This window comes from Chamaea fasciata, unplaced genomic scaffold (assembly GCF_029207755.1).
Source record: "Chamaea fasciata isolate MVZ Bird 193981 ecotype frontalis unplaced genomic scaffold, bChaFas1.0.hap1 SCAF_5, whole genome shotgun sequence".
NCBI lineage: Eukaryota > Metazoa > Chordata > Aves > Passeriformes > Sylviidae > Chamaea > Chamaea fasciata.
In genome coordinates, this window is record NW_027094090.1 from 61,516,133 (window position 1) to 61,530,645 (window position 14,513).

At 40.0% G+C, this 14,513-nt stretch overlaps 1 protein-coding gene across 1 annotated transcript in view; it reads left to right on the forward strand.

Annotated features, from left to right (window-relative positions):
• The window catches only part of RFX4 (regulatory factor X4), an 87,906-nt gene that overhangs the window by 32,489 nt on the left and 40,904 nt on the right, over window positions 1-14,513 (forward strand). Inside the window, exon 5 of the mRNA XM_066183978.1 lies at window positions 10,891-10,952. Within this exon, the coding sequence (XP_066040075.1) occupies window positions 10,891-10,952 (62 nt within the window). The remainder of the gene's footprint in view (window positions 1-10,890; window positions 10,953-14,513) is intronic.

The window sequence follows — 14,513 nt, forward strand, 5'->3', positions numbered from 1 at the left end:
TATTTTGATGGTTGAAATAATTTCTAAACATGGCTAGGCTCCAGAGTACATCAGTCTCCAGCCTAGCTGATGGTGACATGGTCACCCCAGCTGATGGTACAAAAAACTGACAGTGAAAGTTGAATACAAGTCAGTGTAAACACATCTGCATTATGACCTGCACTGCTTAAACAGATGTATAATTTTTAAAATCAGAAGGGTAAAATTGAATTCTGGAGCATGTCTGTGCCGTTCTTGTAAGCATGATATGGAGATCCCTGAATAAATGATATCAAATGATGTGGCAAATTCACATGGTGGAGTGCAACGCCTCCAGATGTAAAAGGTCCAGAAAACTGCTTTTGTGTGCACTGCAGGTACAAACTACCAAACTATCCAAGTTATCTTTTCACTGTGATTTCTCATGCTTCCCTTTCCAATCCTGTTCCAGTAAGAGCCACTCTGGTTATACCTCCAGATTCACAGTGGAGATGCACTCCGAGCACAGCTGTGCATCATCTGGGAGTGAGCAGCAAAGCTCTGCACTAGTAGCAGATGTTAATAGCTGGCTAGAAGGTTACATAAAGTTCGTATTTTGGATTTGCTGGCCAGGTGATATTTTCCTCTCAGTGAAAAACAGGATGATATTTAAGACTGAAATTTTACCATAGAATGCGACACAGGCCTTTAAAACCTGTAGGCTGTGAAAAAAACTAAGTGTAGAGTTTGCTACTGTTTTTGAAATGCTTGCAAGCATGAATCTGAAGCCCATTGTCCCGCAAGTTGTTCTCTTTTAGTGTTTGCAACATTTGTTCTATAGAAGTTCTGGGTATTTAAAGAAGGAAAAATGTTTCTAGGGTAAGTGCCTGTGTAAAGAGTAGGCGAATGATGTATTTAATGAGGTGGCATTTTCTATAGCCCATCTTTAGTCAGGCAGTTTGGCAAGGAAAATAAAGTGTACTTTGTTGTAACATTATTATGTTTGTTGTGTCTTGAAGACCAGCATAACTCAGTAGATTCTCATCACTCAGTAATGTCAGGTTTCTGTTTAAATACACTGCAGAATTGTGAATGAAGTTGTTCATTGTACATATTATTGCTACCAAGTGATAAGTATAGTGGCAACTTGTAATTTAAGAACAGTGAAAATAAGAAACAGATTTCATGCAGGCTCACACATTTGGAACATGGCTCAAATTTATACAATGCTACTTCTGCTGTCGCTAAAAACTTCTGCTAATTGTAAGGTGTAAATATTCCAGAATTATTCCATCAGAACATAAATTTACCAGGGATTTCACCATTTATCAGTACGTGGCAGTTTTGTTACACTGTTCGATACTTCATTCCCCTTCTCTTCTGCCTCTCATACATAGACTTGTTCATTGGTAGGAGTCTCTTGACCTAGCAGGACAGGTACTATGACTTCCATCCAAAAATCACGGCATCCCAATGTGTTTTTCATGTGCTGTGGTCCAAGTGGTTTCCTCTCTGTAGCAAAAGAGTTCGGAAGGAGTGTTGCATGAAAATTTTTACCTTTATTGTGGAGAGGAAGGAAGCCAAACGCAATCATCATGGTACTGTTTCACACTAGTACTTTGGGTGGTCATAACTTCTGCATCTGGGAACTGGCACTTCTGCACTGGTATGTCCAGAAACTTCAGACAACAGGGGGGCAAATATTGAAGTGAAACCAGCCTCTCCATCTGCAGAACCTGAGCAGGTCTTTCCAGGATTCTTTCCATCCTGTTACTGCTAACTAAATGTACTGCACAGGTATAAAGATCTGCAAGGCACATCTGCATTCTCTCAATAGCTTGCAGTCAGGTCCTCCTTTGGAGCACATACATGTATGAAGTTTTAGCCAACATTTGTTATCATGTGACTTAAATACAATATTGGCAAGGTGAGTTGCATAAATACCTTGGAGGCAGTTGAAGCAGTGAAGTGAAATAGGTTCTCTTTAAGGTGTTCTGCACTGAGCTGCTGCAACAGAGACCCTGGACATGTTTGTCCTCATTGGGAAACATCAGAAGCCCTGCAGCTGTCATCTCCTCCACAGAAAGGAGTTAGTTGTTCTGTGAAATTTTAGACAGTTTGCCTTTCAGTAGACCACATTGAATTTATAATTCATATCTGGACTTCAGCTCTGTGGGTAATGTTAAATATTAAGGCTTTTTCTTTAACAAACTGGTAGTTTTTAGAAAGAGATGTGGAGTTCAGCGCATTAAAACAAACTGTAATAAGTAACAGCATTTTCTGTTAAACTTCTAGAATGTGGACTGGACCTCAGACACTTGGTAATAGTGCATTAATGATACCAGAACTGGTCTGGGGAGTAGGAAGATTATCAGAGAGACAGTAACATGGACTGGTTTTTGAGGAAACCAAGCTAATAGCAATTAAAGGAACAAGAAGAGCAAAGAACGGAAACACTGCACAAATAAACACCTTTAAAAAAGCAACCTGTACTCCTAAGCCACATAAAGAATAAGTAAAATCAGGAATACTCTAACATGGCTATTAATATTATATTTCTTACATGACAAAGGGAGCTATAACTTTGTAAGTCAAGATTTTAGTGTTTTACTCACTCGTTTAACATGCAAAAAATACAGGCAGTTTTATCTATACCAGCATTTGCCAATCTGCTATGCTACCTAGTCTGTCATCACAGTACTTTTTATTGTCTGCTAGAGACAGGACCCAGCATTCTTTTCTATATCTTAATTAAATTGTAATTAGGGAGGGCTCTGTAATTTGCTGGTTAGAGCTCAGCATCAAGTGCAGAGTCCAGCGTTAAACTCCTGCTCTTACTGTAGACAGCCATGCATATTGTATTTTGATTTTGTGCAAAAGTGAGGCAGAAAAGGTAAAGATGTTCCATGGAAGTAATGAGGAGGCAGGGAGGTACAGTGAGGCAGGGCAGGTGTGTCACTGAGTTATTAACAATTACATGTTGCATATGAGAACAAGCTCTCTCACAGGGAACGTGTTTGGACTGTGAATCAGTCTGCAGGCAGAAGGAGTGAAAGCCCTGCTGCTGAGGTCACTTAAAAAGGACGGCAGCCTTGTGCCCCTCGGCCCTGTGCTGCAAATGCCTTGGGCTCTGCTCTGGGACCTGGGGGCTCCTGAGAGCAGTTTAAGGTGTTTCCAGCTGAAAGTTCTGCACTGCCTGCTGCAGGGAAGGTTGTGAAGATGTATGTTTGTTTTGGGTTTTATCTGAGTAACATCTTACCATAAAATGCTGGTGATTGTTAACACACTGCAAAGAATTATGGTGGATGAGGACTCTGACTTCTCATTCTTACTGGGTTGAATTGCAAGAACTAAATCATTCTGTAAAGGCCTTCACCAAATCAAAAAGCAGGAATGTTTTGAGCCTTTCCAAAGCCCCCAGTAGCTATTGTGTGGGGGTGGCTGCCGTAAGGCTCTCCTGGCTCTACCATTCTGCACAGCTGTTAGCTGGGTTGGCAGGTTTTTGAGCTTCTCTTTCACTTTTATTTCCAACACTGATTTTTGTTCTTGTTTCTTTAGTGACTCTGTATGCACACTTTATTTAGTCAGGACCCTAGAAGATGTAGTCTTCCCCATCTGCAGGGATCTCTCCCATCCTCCGTGCCCTCAGTTCCTCGCTTTAAATTTACTGGGCAATGCTAATTCCCGTGCCGTGCCCTGCCATAGCTCTCACCGCAGAAGCGCGGTGAAACCGCTTTGCATCCTCACGAAGCCGAGCCCTTCCCAACTCCCATGTGCCCCCTGGAGGATAAATACTTTCCTCGTCTGGGTGGGTGGTGTGGTTTTTTTGGTGTTTTTAGTTTTGTTTTGTTTTGGTTTTGGGTTTTTTTTTTGGGGGGGGGGAGGTCCCCGTTTTGGGGCTTTCCTCCCATGTCTTTTGACAAGCGATAACAATATTTGAAAAGGAAGGCGAAGGTTGCTGACACTTCTCAGGGTGGTTCTCCCCCAGTCTGAGGACCCTTTACATAATTTTGGCATCTTAAAGAGGTTTAATATGGACGCATGCTCACGCAGATTTTGTTGCTCCCTGGCTGGCTTTGCTGTAAGTGAAAATTATATTCCAGTGAATACATTTCATTAGATAAAGGGCAAAGTCCACAAGAGACTCGGAATATTGGTTAGGAAAGAACGTTTTTTCCCCGGTAGTTTACTTTGCTCCAGGGAAGTACAAGCTGTACCAGCCAGATTCCTTTTTCATCATGATGCACTGTCTCTACACCCAGAAGTTTTGCTTGCAGGACTCTTCCTCCAAGTATGACCAAGATAAACAAGATTTAAAGTTTCTTGCTGTCATATTAAATGATTTTAAAGTTTGAAAAGGGCAGAAAAGACCTTTATTGAAGCCTCTTTGATAACGATATTGTGATGTGATTGCATTCTGATTTGTCTTTGTATTGAAATGCACATATCAGGAAATTGCCTGCTGTTGCTCATAAGGAGATACTTCTCCTGAAGATGTGTTTTTTATTTCTTTACTCTTGATTTGCTCTTAAGTAGCCTCAATAGTAACTGGTATAGCAAAGCCAAATTTACTCTTGGTGCTCTCTTCTGATAAATTAAAACAGCACTTGCTCTTTTATGAGCAATTTCTACAACACTGAATGCAAAAATAGAGCTGGGGAAAAAAATCAACATAAATGTGAGGATGTGGTGACTGTTATTGCACCGAATCAGTCTATCAGTGCTATCTGAGCAGTCTCTGGTTTTCCTTCATCCCTTTTGAACAGCTAGGGTTTCTGACTGAAGAACAGTTACTACCAGTATGAGTGTTCTTTCCAATTCTGAATCTTCTAGGCCAAGTTCCTCTGATGAGACCATAATAACACAAGTCCTGCAGAAGCAAGCAGTCATGCTGGTGTGGGGAATGGTGATCCTGCAGTGTAGCTGGAAAGGTCTTTGGTCCCTTGGCTCTGCTTAGCTGATTCTTGTATTATTGCAGGTTGCTGACTATTGCCTTTTTCTCCTTGAGCTTGAGGAGTAAGAAAACCAGTGAGGACACCTCAGTTTCTCTGGAGTGACTTTTCCTTTCTCAATGCCCTTACAGCTATGGGATTTTTAGTGTCTTTGCCACTTCAAGCATCTGGCTTCCAGTTGGGCCTTAAGCATGGAGTGACCCCAGGGCGGCTTTACCTCACGCCTTGTCTACACATCCCAGAGGCTGTGCTTACAGCACGGGGTCTGCCAGAGTGCAGGGATCCTGGCGCTCAGCCTTTTCCCACAGATAGGCTGGGTGATGGCAGGCAGTGTGCTGGCACCAGTACAGAGCAGGGCGAGTTGTGCAGGGTTTTAGTTCTGCTTGGCTTCAGCAAGTCAGCACCAAAAGTGGCTGCAGCTCAGCTAAGGATCTGAGGGAGAGCACTCAGTGTTTGCAGCTTTGTTGGGATGCAGTAATCTGTTTGATCATGCCTTAGACTGAATTCTATCTGGCCAGAGGAACTGCTGAAGGAGGATGTGGTTTTACAAGGATGAATTTGAGGAGAGGTATCACGAGCTCCATTGCAGTGTCCAGTTCAGTTGGACTCTCTCAAAGAATCTAATCTCCATAGCAGGCAAAGTTGGGCACAGACATTAGAGAAAAGGCCAGCAGGTTTTTCTGCCTTGCTTTGCAGTATCAGTTGAGCCGTATCAGTGCTAGAAACAAGTTCTAATCCTAGAGCTAGGCCATGTCCTATTCCAAAACTTAGGAAAATAAGTGGAAAGAAATGGGAAGGTTATTGAATCTTAACAGACAACAGATCTGCGGTCAAGAGTACTGAGCCTGTACATTGCAGCCTTCCCTCCTGGCCACGCAAGTAAACAAGCAGAGGGTAGAGAAGGTATAGACACAGTCATGCCTCTTCTCCTTTTGTTTACATAGTTTGGGGGATTTGAGAGAGAAAAATGGTGTTTTGGACTGCTTTGATTATGCTCCTTCCTATCAGTGGATGTGTCTTGGTGCAAATTTTCTTGACAATTTTTTCAGGACTGTATGATGTTGAATAAACTCCAAGCCATTTTGAGCTGAAAGGAGCCTCTTAACACAGGTGTTAAGAATAACACCTGTCTCAGAGCAGGGTTCTGAAAATCACTGAAGCAGATGGGGAAACTCTGGAACAACCCAGCTGGAACAGTACTGGGTCAAAGACAAACGAGCCAAAAACCCTTCACGTGTAAGATTGAGGACATCAGTATTGCTTGTGTTTCACAGCCATGAGAATTAGGAAAGCACAGCACTGTGAGAATACAGCTATGTTTGATATCCATGACTTTTTTGCTGCTGCCATGGCAAAGAATATTAAGATTGAAACACCACAATAGAAGTTGGTAAATAAACATACATCTTTTATACCTGACTTCCTAAAAGAAAAGCATGCTGTCTAGATATGGCACCTGAAACCTGAATTGAGAGAAACAGAACCAGGCCCTGTTGTGAAGAATTGTTATGGGAGGAAAGAGAATTTACTCCATAGTATGTAGAAATTCTCCAGATTCTCACAGCGCTAGGGAGTGCAGAGCCTGGAATCCATTTCTCATTCTAGCAGTGTGAAATTGCTGGGTTGAAACCTAATTTCATACTATTTCTCTACTTTGTGAAGTTCTAGAAGCAAGGCTAGAATTATGTCAAATAGAAAGGAACATGAGTAATGAAGAATAACATCCCTCTAGATCAGGTGCACTAACAAAATGATCATGCCTTTTGAAAAGCAGAAATTTAAATTATTCTAGCAAAAAGACTTCTAAAAGCCATCCTCTGCCTCTTGCCCCAGAGGAAAACTCGATATTTTGACAAAGGAGGGAGGAAAAAAGTTACTTCAGAAGTTTCCAGATATCTCTGGTTTCTTCCATCCTTATTTGTTTGCAACAGACACATAACATGGTTTATAAGATTTCTTTTCCCTGGGTAGTTTTGACATATCATAGACGATTTTAGATGGAATAATCAGGAAACACAGACTTCACAGTTTGATAGTGAATGCGATGAGGAGTGATGGGTCACAGCATAGCGGTGAAAGCAGAATGTCCATGCCCATAGCAGAGTGTTTGGAATAAGGTGATCTTTAAGGTCCCTCCCAACTTAAGCCATTCTGTGATTCTGTAATTCCTCATTTTAATGCTGAGCCTGGATCTGCTTTCATTGTAATGTTGCAGTACTGGAAAGAGGCAGCGGCAGAAATGACAGCTGGCAGTAATCAGGTTGAAGGAATGCACCCTTGAAGCCATTTGTGGGTAACAGAGCAGCTCCTGCAGTTAGCAGTGCCTAAGGTTAACAGATTGTGCAGTCTCTAATATAGACACTTACCGAAGAATTTTTCTAGTTGTTGCTTATAAAGTTCCCTGTGTTTTACACAGCTGCTCAAGTAACCCATTTAATTTTTAGAATGACCAAAAATACAAATGACTAGATATTTAATTCAAGTTTATTCAGACACCTCTGCTATGTTAAAAAAGCTGAAGTGGGATAAAAAAAAATCCTATTATCTTCCTAGATGATCTACCTGCACAGACATCCCAAAAACCATTTGTCAGGATCGTCTGCAGCAATATTAAACAAATCCTGACCTGGATATACTAGTCCCCTGAAAATGGTGATCTATATGTTGTTTTATAATGTAATGACTTCTATCTTCATCTTATATATGCAGTAGGCACTCACCAGAAGATAAAGCAGTTCCTAATATTATTGTTTTTAATCAAGAAAGGCATAAAAGATCTTCTGTAGGCAGAAGGCGAGATCATGTCTTTAGCAGAGTACAGAGAAAAGAGAGGGAGAACACACTGAAGTTCAGGAACTGAGAAAGAAATTGCAGGAACTTTTTTATTTCTGAGGCTGACGTAGCAGGAATGGAAGATATTTCCATGTGAAATTTCTGGTCTACATCTGTTTCAAAACCAAAAGGACTGGTAGCCTAAAATAATGCCCAAAGTCAAAAGTGCCATGTAACTTAGGTGAAATTTTACTTGGAAAATGTAAAACCTATACCTTTTTACTCAGCAGATCTCACAGGGCAGCTGGAATTATGGTCACTTTGGAGAAGTGTGAGATGAAATTTTAGCTCCACTGAAGGACAATGGTAAAAGATCCGTTCACTCCAAAATTCCCTTGGATACCACCCATGAGATCTTTTTACCACTGTTTCTGTTGAGAAGCCAGAGCTGCTGTGAGAACAGGGACTTTCCATTCAGAAAGCAGCTCAGACTGCATGGTCTGGTCATGATTCATTTGCTTGTGCAAACCTCACTGCAGTGATGGGAGGAAAATGATCCAACTTGGTTTTCAGATCCAAACCTGGATTTTCATGTCTGACAATTAGAACCCACTTCCCTCCCCGTTGTAAAATTAACACATTTTGTCTATAGGTCTTTAAACATTAATAAACATTAAACCAACTGTGACATATTTGTGCAGCGATTTTTCAGGTTGACAATGATCTAAATTTTTAAAAACCACATATTGGGTTCTCTGCTTTTTCCACTGATTTCAGCACACTGTGAACTCCACTTTGTCCTGCCTGATCTGACGACTTCTCCCCTTTCAGGGTAATCTTCCTGCCTTTACCAGTATCATTGCACAGACATTTGCATAAGCAAATAGCTGAATACAAACATTTATATGAACAGAGAGTTCTTTTAGTACTTGACTTGTTTTATTTCAAACACAGACGTTAAAAACCACGCATACGTGTACAAGCACCTAGGTGTAAGTATACCATGTTATATGTTATATATGCAGCATTAGATTAAAAAGCCCTGACTTTTGTTCCAAAGCTTTTCTTGATTATTCTCTTTTTTTTTGTTATGTTTTGTTTTGTAAATTACCGGGAAATAGTGTTTTAAGTGATGCATACCTTTAAGATACATTCTGAGGGATGTATCTTATTTCAAATGTGCTGCATTTGAAAAAGAAAGAAAGAAAAGAACTGATCAACTGCTTCATTATTATTCTCTTTTCCTGCTCACCTCTGCCCTGGTATGTAGAAATTGGCTGATTTATTTAAATCCCAGTAACTCCCACGGCATATGGTTCATAAAGTAGCATTTACAGTGTGCATTGTAACACTTCACTGCTACTAGAAAGACTTGAAAGTAATATGGTTTGATGCTGTTCCAAAAGGGAAAATAAAGTAAAACTCTCTCTAACATTAAGTCAACTGCTGTAAGAGCAGCTTTTGGAGAGGGATGGTATTTTCTGAATGACAACTGACACAAAAAAACCTCCCATAAAACCAATCGAGAAACGAACACAACCAACCTTAAAAAAAATCCCCTAGCCCAAAAAAACATCCTCAGAAAGTAGTTCTTCAACACTGCCTTTTTTCCCACAGCCTTGTGGAGCCCCCAACCCTGTCTGCAGAAAATGAAAGAGAGAGGGGTGGGATTAATGTGTAATTAAAGGGAATTTGGAAGGCTGAGATGTTGCGGAATGTTAGATCAGTAGCTGGAACAGCATGTGGTGTTCTTTAGGCAGGCTTCATTGAATCCATACAAAAAAAGAAAGAAGGACTGCTTGCCTGTCTGCTCATTTATCAAACAGCTAGGCTGAACTTTCACAGCTCCACAAAAGTGTTTTACTGTTTGCTGAAGTTTTGCTCCAGAAATTAAAGCTGAACAACCTAGCGACTCTGAGTCCTTGCTGCATTTTTGACATCAGCCACGTTGTGCAAAGCTCTTGGAAACCAACACAGGTCAATTTTTACATTATACTGAGGGAAGATGGTTGTACCTTTGCTCACTCCCCCCAAAAAATACAGAAGAAATGGACAAATATGTGACATTGCAATGTCTTTATTTATATAGCACTTTTTGATCTAAATAAGTGTTCCAAAGCTTTCAGTCATCAATCAGGATTAAATATTTATCATGGTGGGAAAATGGCTAACGGAGAAAAAAAAAATCTATATTATTTGATCAATTAAAATTGACTTTGTTCTTAGTTGAACAGTTATAGTCCATCTTGCAGGCTTGTCTTCCTTTAATATTAGTTGGTGTTACCCCCCCAAAGAGGAAGCATTGAGCAATTTATGTAACAAAAACATAATTTAAATGGAGTACAAATTTTAAAAGGAAGTAAGTCCTTCGCAAGTAAATTCCTCGAGGTTTACTGCAGTTTTTGTTGCACGCTTGTTCTCGCAGAAAACTTTTCCTCCTACTGAAGACCCCAGTGAGAATCTGGTTCAATCCTGTGAGGTGCCGAGCATCTCCTTTCTAGCAACAAGAGCAAAACTTTTTCATCAGGATTAGCCTGGTTGATAGAGGCTCTGATGACTTAAGGCACAATCTACATTCATTGATTTATCTCCTTAAATGCAACTAGTGCTGAAGAAATGTTGTTTTAATGTCTGCTGACACACTAGACTTTGGATTCTTTGTGACATCCTGCTGTTTCTGAGATCCACTTATTTTCCATAGAGGATAAATTGATTATGAGGTATCTTTACAAACGCCATGATGAGTTTTCCTTGGTAGAAATGATGCCCCAGTCAAATATCAAGATCTTTTCAGAGAATCATCTTTTAGAAAAAGAAGGGTTTCATGGCAGGTTTGTGAAGGTCTGTAGAGAACTTTGTTGATCCTAAAAAGTGACATAAATAAGTATTTGGTCAATTCTAATCATGGTCCTCCTTAGCTTAAAAGCAGGACTGATCTTAGATTTTTAAAGAAATGTTATACTCCGGTAACTTCCGAAAGTATTTAAATTAATGGTAGTTAATGGAATTATAGTGAAGTTTAAAGTCTCTTTCCCATCTTTCAGTAATGGAAAAATTCAAGAGCTTTGTTTCCAGTTTCTCATATCACGTATTTTATTGACATCACTGTACAGTTTTTCTGCTTTTCTGTCTTATAAGTCCATATTAAATTGGGTGTTGGTAAACGTGCTTTTCCATTTGTCTTAATATCAGTTCTATTTATTTACAGATAATAAGGCAACAGTTTCCACAACTAACAACAAGAAGACTTGGAACCAGAGGCCAATCAAAGTAAGCAGTGTATGGTATTATCATCTCTGACAGGGCCCCATCTGGCTCTGCCTTTACTGAATGGGGAATGAGAACAGGAATGAGAACAATTTGTGCAGTTGGGAACTTAAAAACAGCTTTGATGGAGGTTCTATTGTAGTCTTGACATTATCTTATATATTCAGCAGTGATCCTGCAAAGGTGGTCTAATGGAGCCCCCTTACTGAATTGCTTAGTAAAAACAATATTTTCCATATTGTTTTTCATCTCAACTCACTTTACACTATGTAAAGGACATTCACACACAGGATTGTGTAGAGCTACAGTTGGAGGCTGGGAAATAACAACTGGTTAGCATCATGTTTTAGGCTAGAGAACAAGTGTTAGGATGCTCTTTAGAATTTAGGTAGGAACATGCATTGACCTAAACTGAAACTGTCCACAAACCTGTATTTAACCACCATTTTTCCCATCTAATGAAATCCAACATACCTTTAGGTGATTGAAGAATTCACTTATTGCCTTGCCCAAAAGACAGTATTTTCTGAAAACAGTTCATCCTAATTCCAGACTGAGAAACTGATTTAGAATTAAGTATGTGCTTCCTGGGGTATTTGACATTTTCCTATTGTTGATAAGATGTGATTCTCCCAATTTATGTAGAGGACACAGGGATGTTTTTACACTTTTTTCTGCTTGTGGACTCCAAGAAATTTTTCTGGAGAGCTTTGAAACTTTTTGTGGCAAGCATAAAGCCCCTCACATAATAAAATCTGCTTTTCTTGATTAGCTTTCACAGAATCCTACAGAGTAGCAAAAGTGTAGTGTCTTGGATCACGAGTGAAAAATTGTGGAAGAGGAAACAAAAATGTGAGATGGTGTGTTTGCAAAATTTTGTTGGTAAAGCTTCTCTTTCAAAGCCTGAAAAACACAATATGGCTAAATGCTGAGAATGAAACATGCTATTAGGATTGAACTTACATACTAAAGAATGACCTTAAAAAAAAAAAAAGCTAAAAGTAATGCCATTAAAGACCGATTTACTGTGCTCTTTTAGTAAGTGGTCCATACCAAGCAGTATTTCTTTGATGGGACAAAATGCTCTACCCCCATCTTGATATTTTCTTAGTTTTTATAACTAAGTTTTCTTTTTCTAGAGCAGACATATTTAAGCAGTTATTTGAAGATTTGATTTTGGGAATGGTCCCAAATGCAAATTCAGAGTTGCCATAACATCACTCATCAAAGCCACCAGAAATCTCTCAAGTGGAAATTCTGAGCTAGCCCAACAGTATACTAGGAAAGCATGATAGGACCGTAATCAGAGAGTCAGGATTTGGTTTCGAGTACAAGTTTTGCGAAGGCTCATAAAGATGAGTGAAAGTGTGTTGTAGTGGTTTGAAAGCAAAACCAGTGAGACACTCCAAGTCAGAAATACAATTTAATAGGAAGAGAAAATGAAGAAGTAAAATAAAATAAAATAAATGCAATAATACAAAAGACCGCTGACAGAGTCAGAATACAATCTGACACCCTGTTAGTCAGGGTGTTGGAAACAGTCCAAAAGTAAGCCCTCCTGGAGTGGAAGATGTGGTCCTGTTGGAAGCAGAGATGGTCCTGTAGAGCAAAGGGTCCAGAGATGGGTATAGTCTTCCTTCGGGAGTCCTGTGGGAACACTGGATGTCTGGTGACACTTGTGGCTCCTTTTTTTCTAGGTGGAAATGGTTTGGCTCCTCCTCCCTGGGTAGAGCATCTCACAGTGGGATGATGTAATGTGTCATGTCATTGGTGAGCTTTAATGGCCCATTAACAGAAGATATCCCCACGGAGGGAATGGGAGGGTGAGCAGAGATAAGAAACAATGCCCCACTCGGTTTTAACAGCTGGCTTGGGAGGTAGTGGAAGATTGAACAAAGATAAGAAACAACGCCCCACCCAGTCTTTAACAGCTGGCTTGTTATCAGAGAAGGCGGTTACCCCCTCCCTTCTGGAGTTACAACAAAGAAAAAAACACCTCCCCAGCTGGGTTTCAACAGATGGAATAGGATAAACTTTTTTTTTTTTTTTGGTTACAAAACCCAAGACGTGTACAAGTTGTTTTGTGGAAACATTCACGTGAGTACCCCATATTGGCCACCAAATCATTCTGGCATCAGCTACAACTTTTGTTACTTGTCCTTCCATTTAATGTAAGGGATGAGTGCTGCTTTATTTCCAAACTGGAGCTCCTCTCACTGCTCCAGGAGCCTCTCTTCAGGAGAGGGCAAGATGCTCTTGATCTGCTGACTAGGGGTGTGTTGCACCTCCAAAAGCTGTCTCTTTACTCTCACTGAGACTTAATATTTCTTGCACAATTTCCCTCTAACCTGCCTGCCTGTCCGAGCAGCTTTCAGGTCACATACACCTTTCATGCACTTGTGCAATAGTTCTGCTCCGTATCTAGCAAATAAGGGGTTTCTGTCGTACACACAGAGACTACCTGCATACTTAAGATAAACACACTTCTTGGTAGACCCAACACAGCTGTAACTGAGCTCCGGTTTTGTTTTCAGGAACATCTGACTGCATTCCAGTTAAGTGTTATGTAAAGAAATTACTTCAGGCATTAACACTTCAGTCCCTTTATCACCAACTGTGCTGACCGGTTGCTGGCAGTATTATTTTCGTTCCGCTTCCCTACTACTGCCAAAGGAAATTCAGCCATAGAAGTGGTTAAGATTTTCTGACTTCACACTGTTCTGCCTTCAGTCTTTTTATAGCACGGCTGCCTTGTAGCATTACAAAGTTCAGAGCTACAATGGTGCTGTACTCTTGCTCATCAGTTGTGAGCTTTCTGTTTTGCAGCTGGTTTATTGATGTGAGCATGCAGCTGTTCTCTGTTGCACTGAGCTTAAAAACAGTTCCACCACAGGTGAGCCGTGAGAAGGCAGCTGAACATAAAAGCCAATTTCTTTCTGTACTGTAGTCTGAAACTCTTCGATTTGGTACACAAGGTGTGAATTAAACCAGTGGAAGCTACATGGTGTGAAGGGAATTTTGCTTCTTTCTTTAAAGAAGGGCTGAATATAACAGATCGATGAGAATAAAAAGTATTTCACTTTAACATAAAAACGATTTTGTTGTCTGCATATTATTCTTCAACATATCAAAATTTCAAGCCCTGTTTATTTTGCTAAGTTGATTTTATTTCTGATAGAAATAGAAAAAATAATTGGAAAAGAATCTGTGTAAACTACTCCAGTGAGTTTTTGCCCTTTGGGATAGTAAAATTACTGAAAGAAGAAGCTATGCAGAAAAATTTTGGAGTTAATTTTGCTGCTGCTGTCTATATGATTTTGAAGCTACATAGAAACCTCTTCTATGCATTTTGCTACTATGTGAAATATACCAGGACTTAAGCACTGCACAGTGAAATTCTACTACATTTCCCAGGTTTGCTTTTTTTTTCTTCACTGATTTAAGACAAAACTTGATACAAGGCTGACCCCAAGTTTAAATTATACAAGACCTTTCAATCCTGCTTGCTCTGACTTTTTTCATCTTCCTGCCTTTCCCTGAGCAATTTGTGCTGCTTGCTCCCTC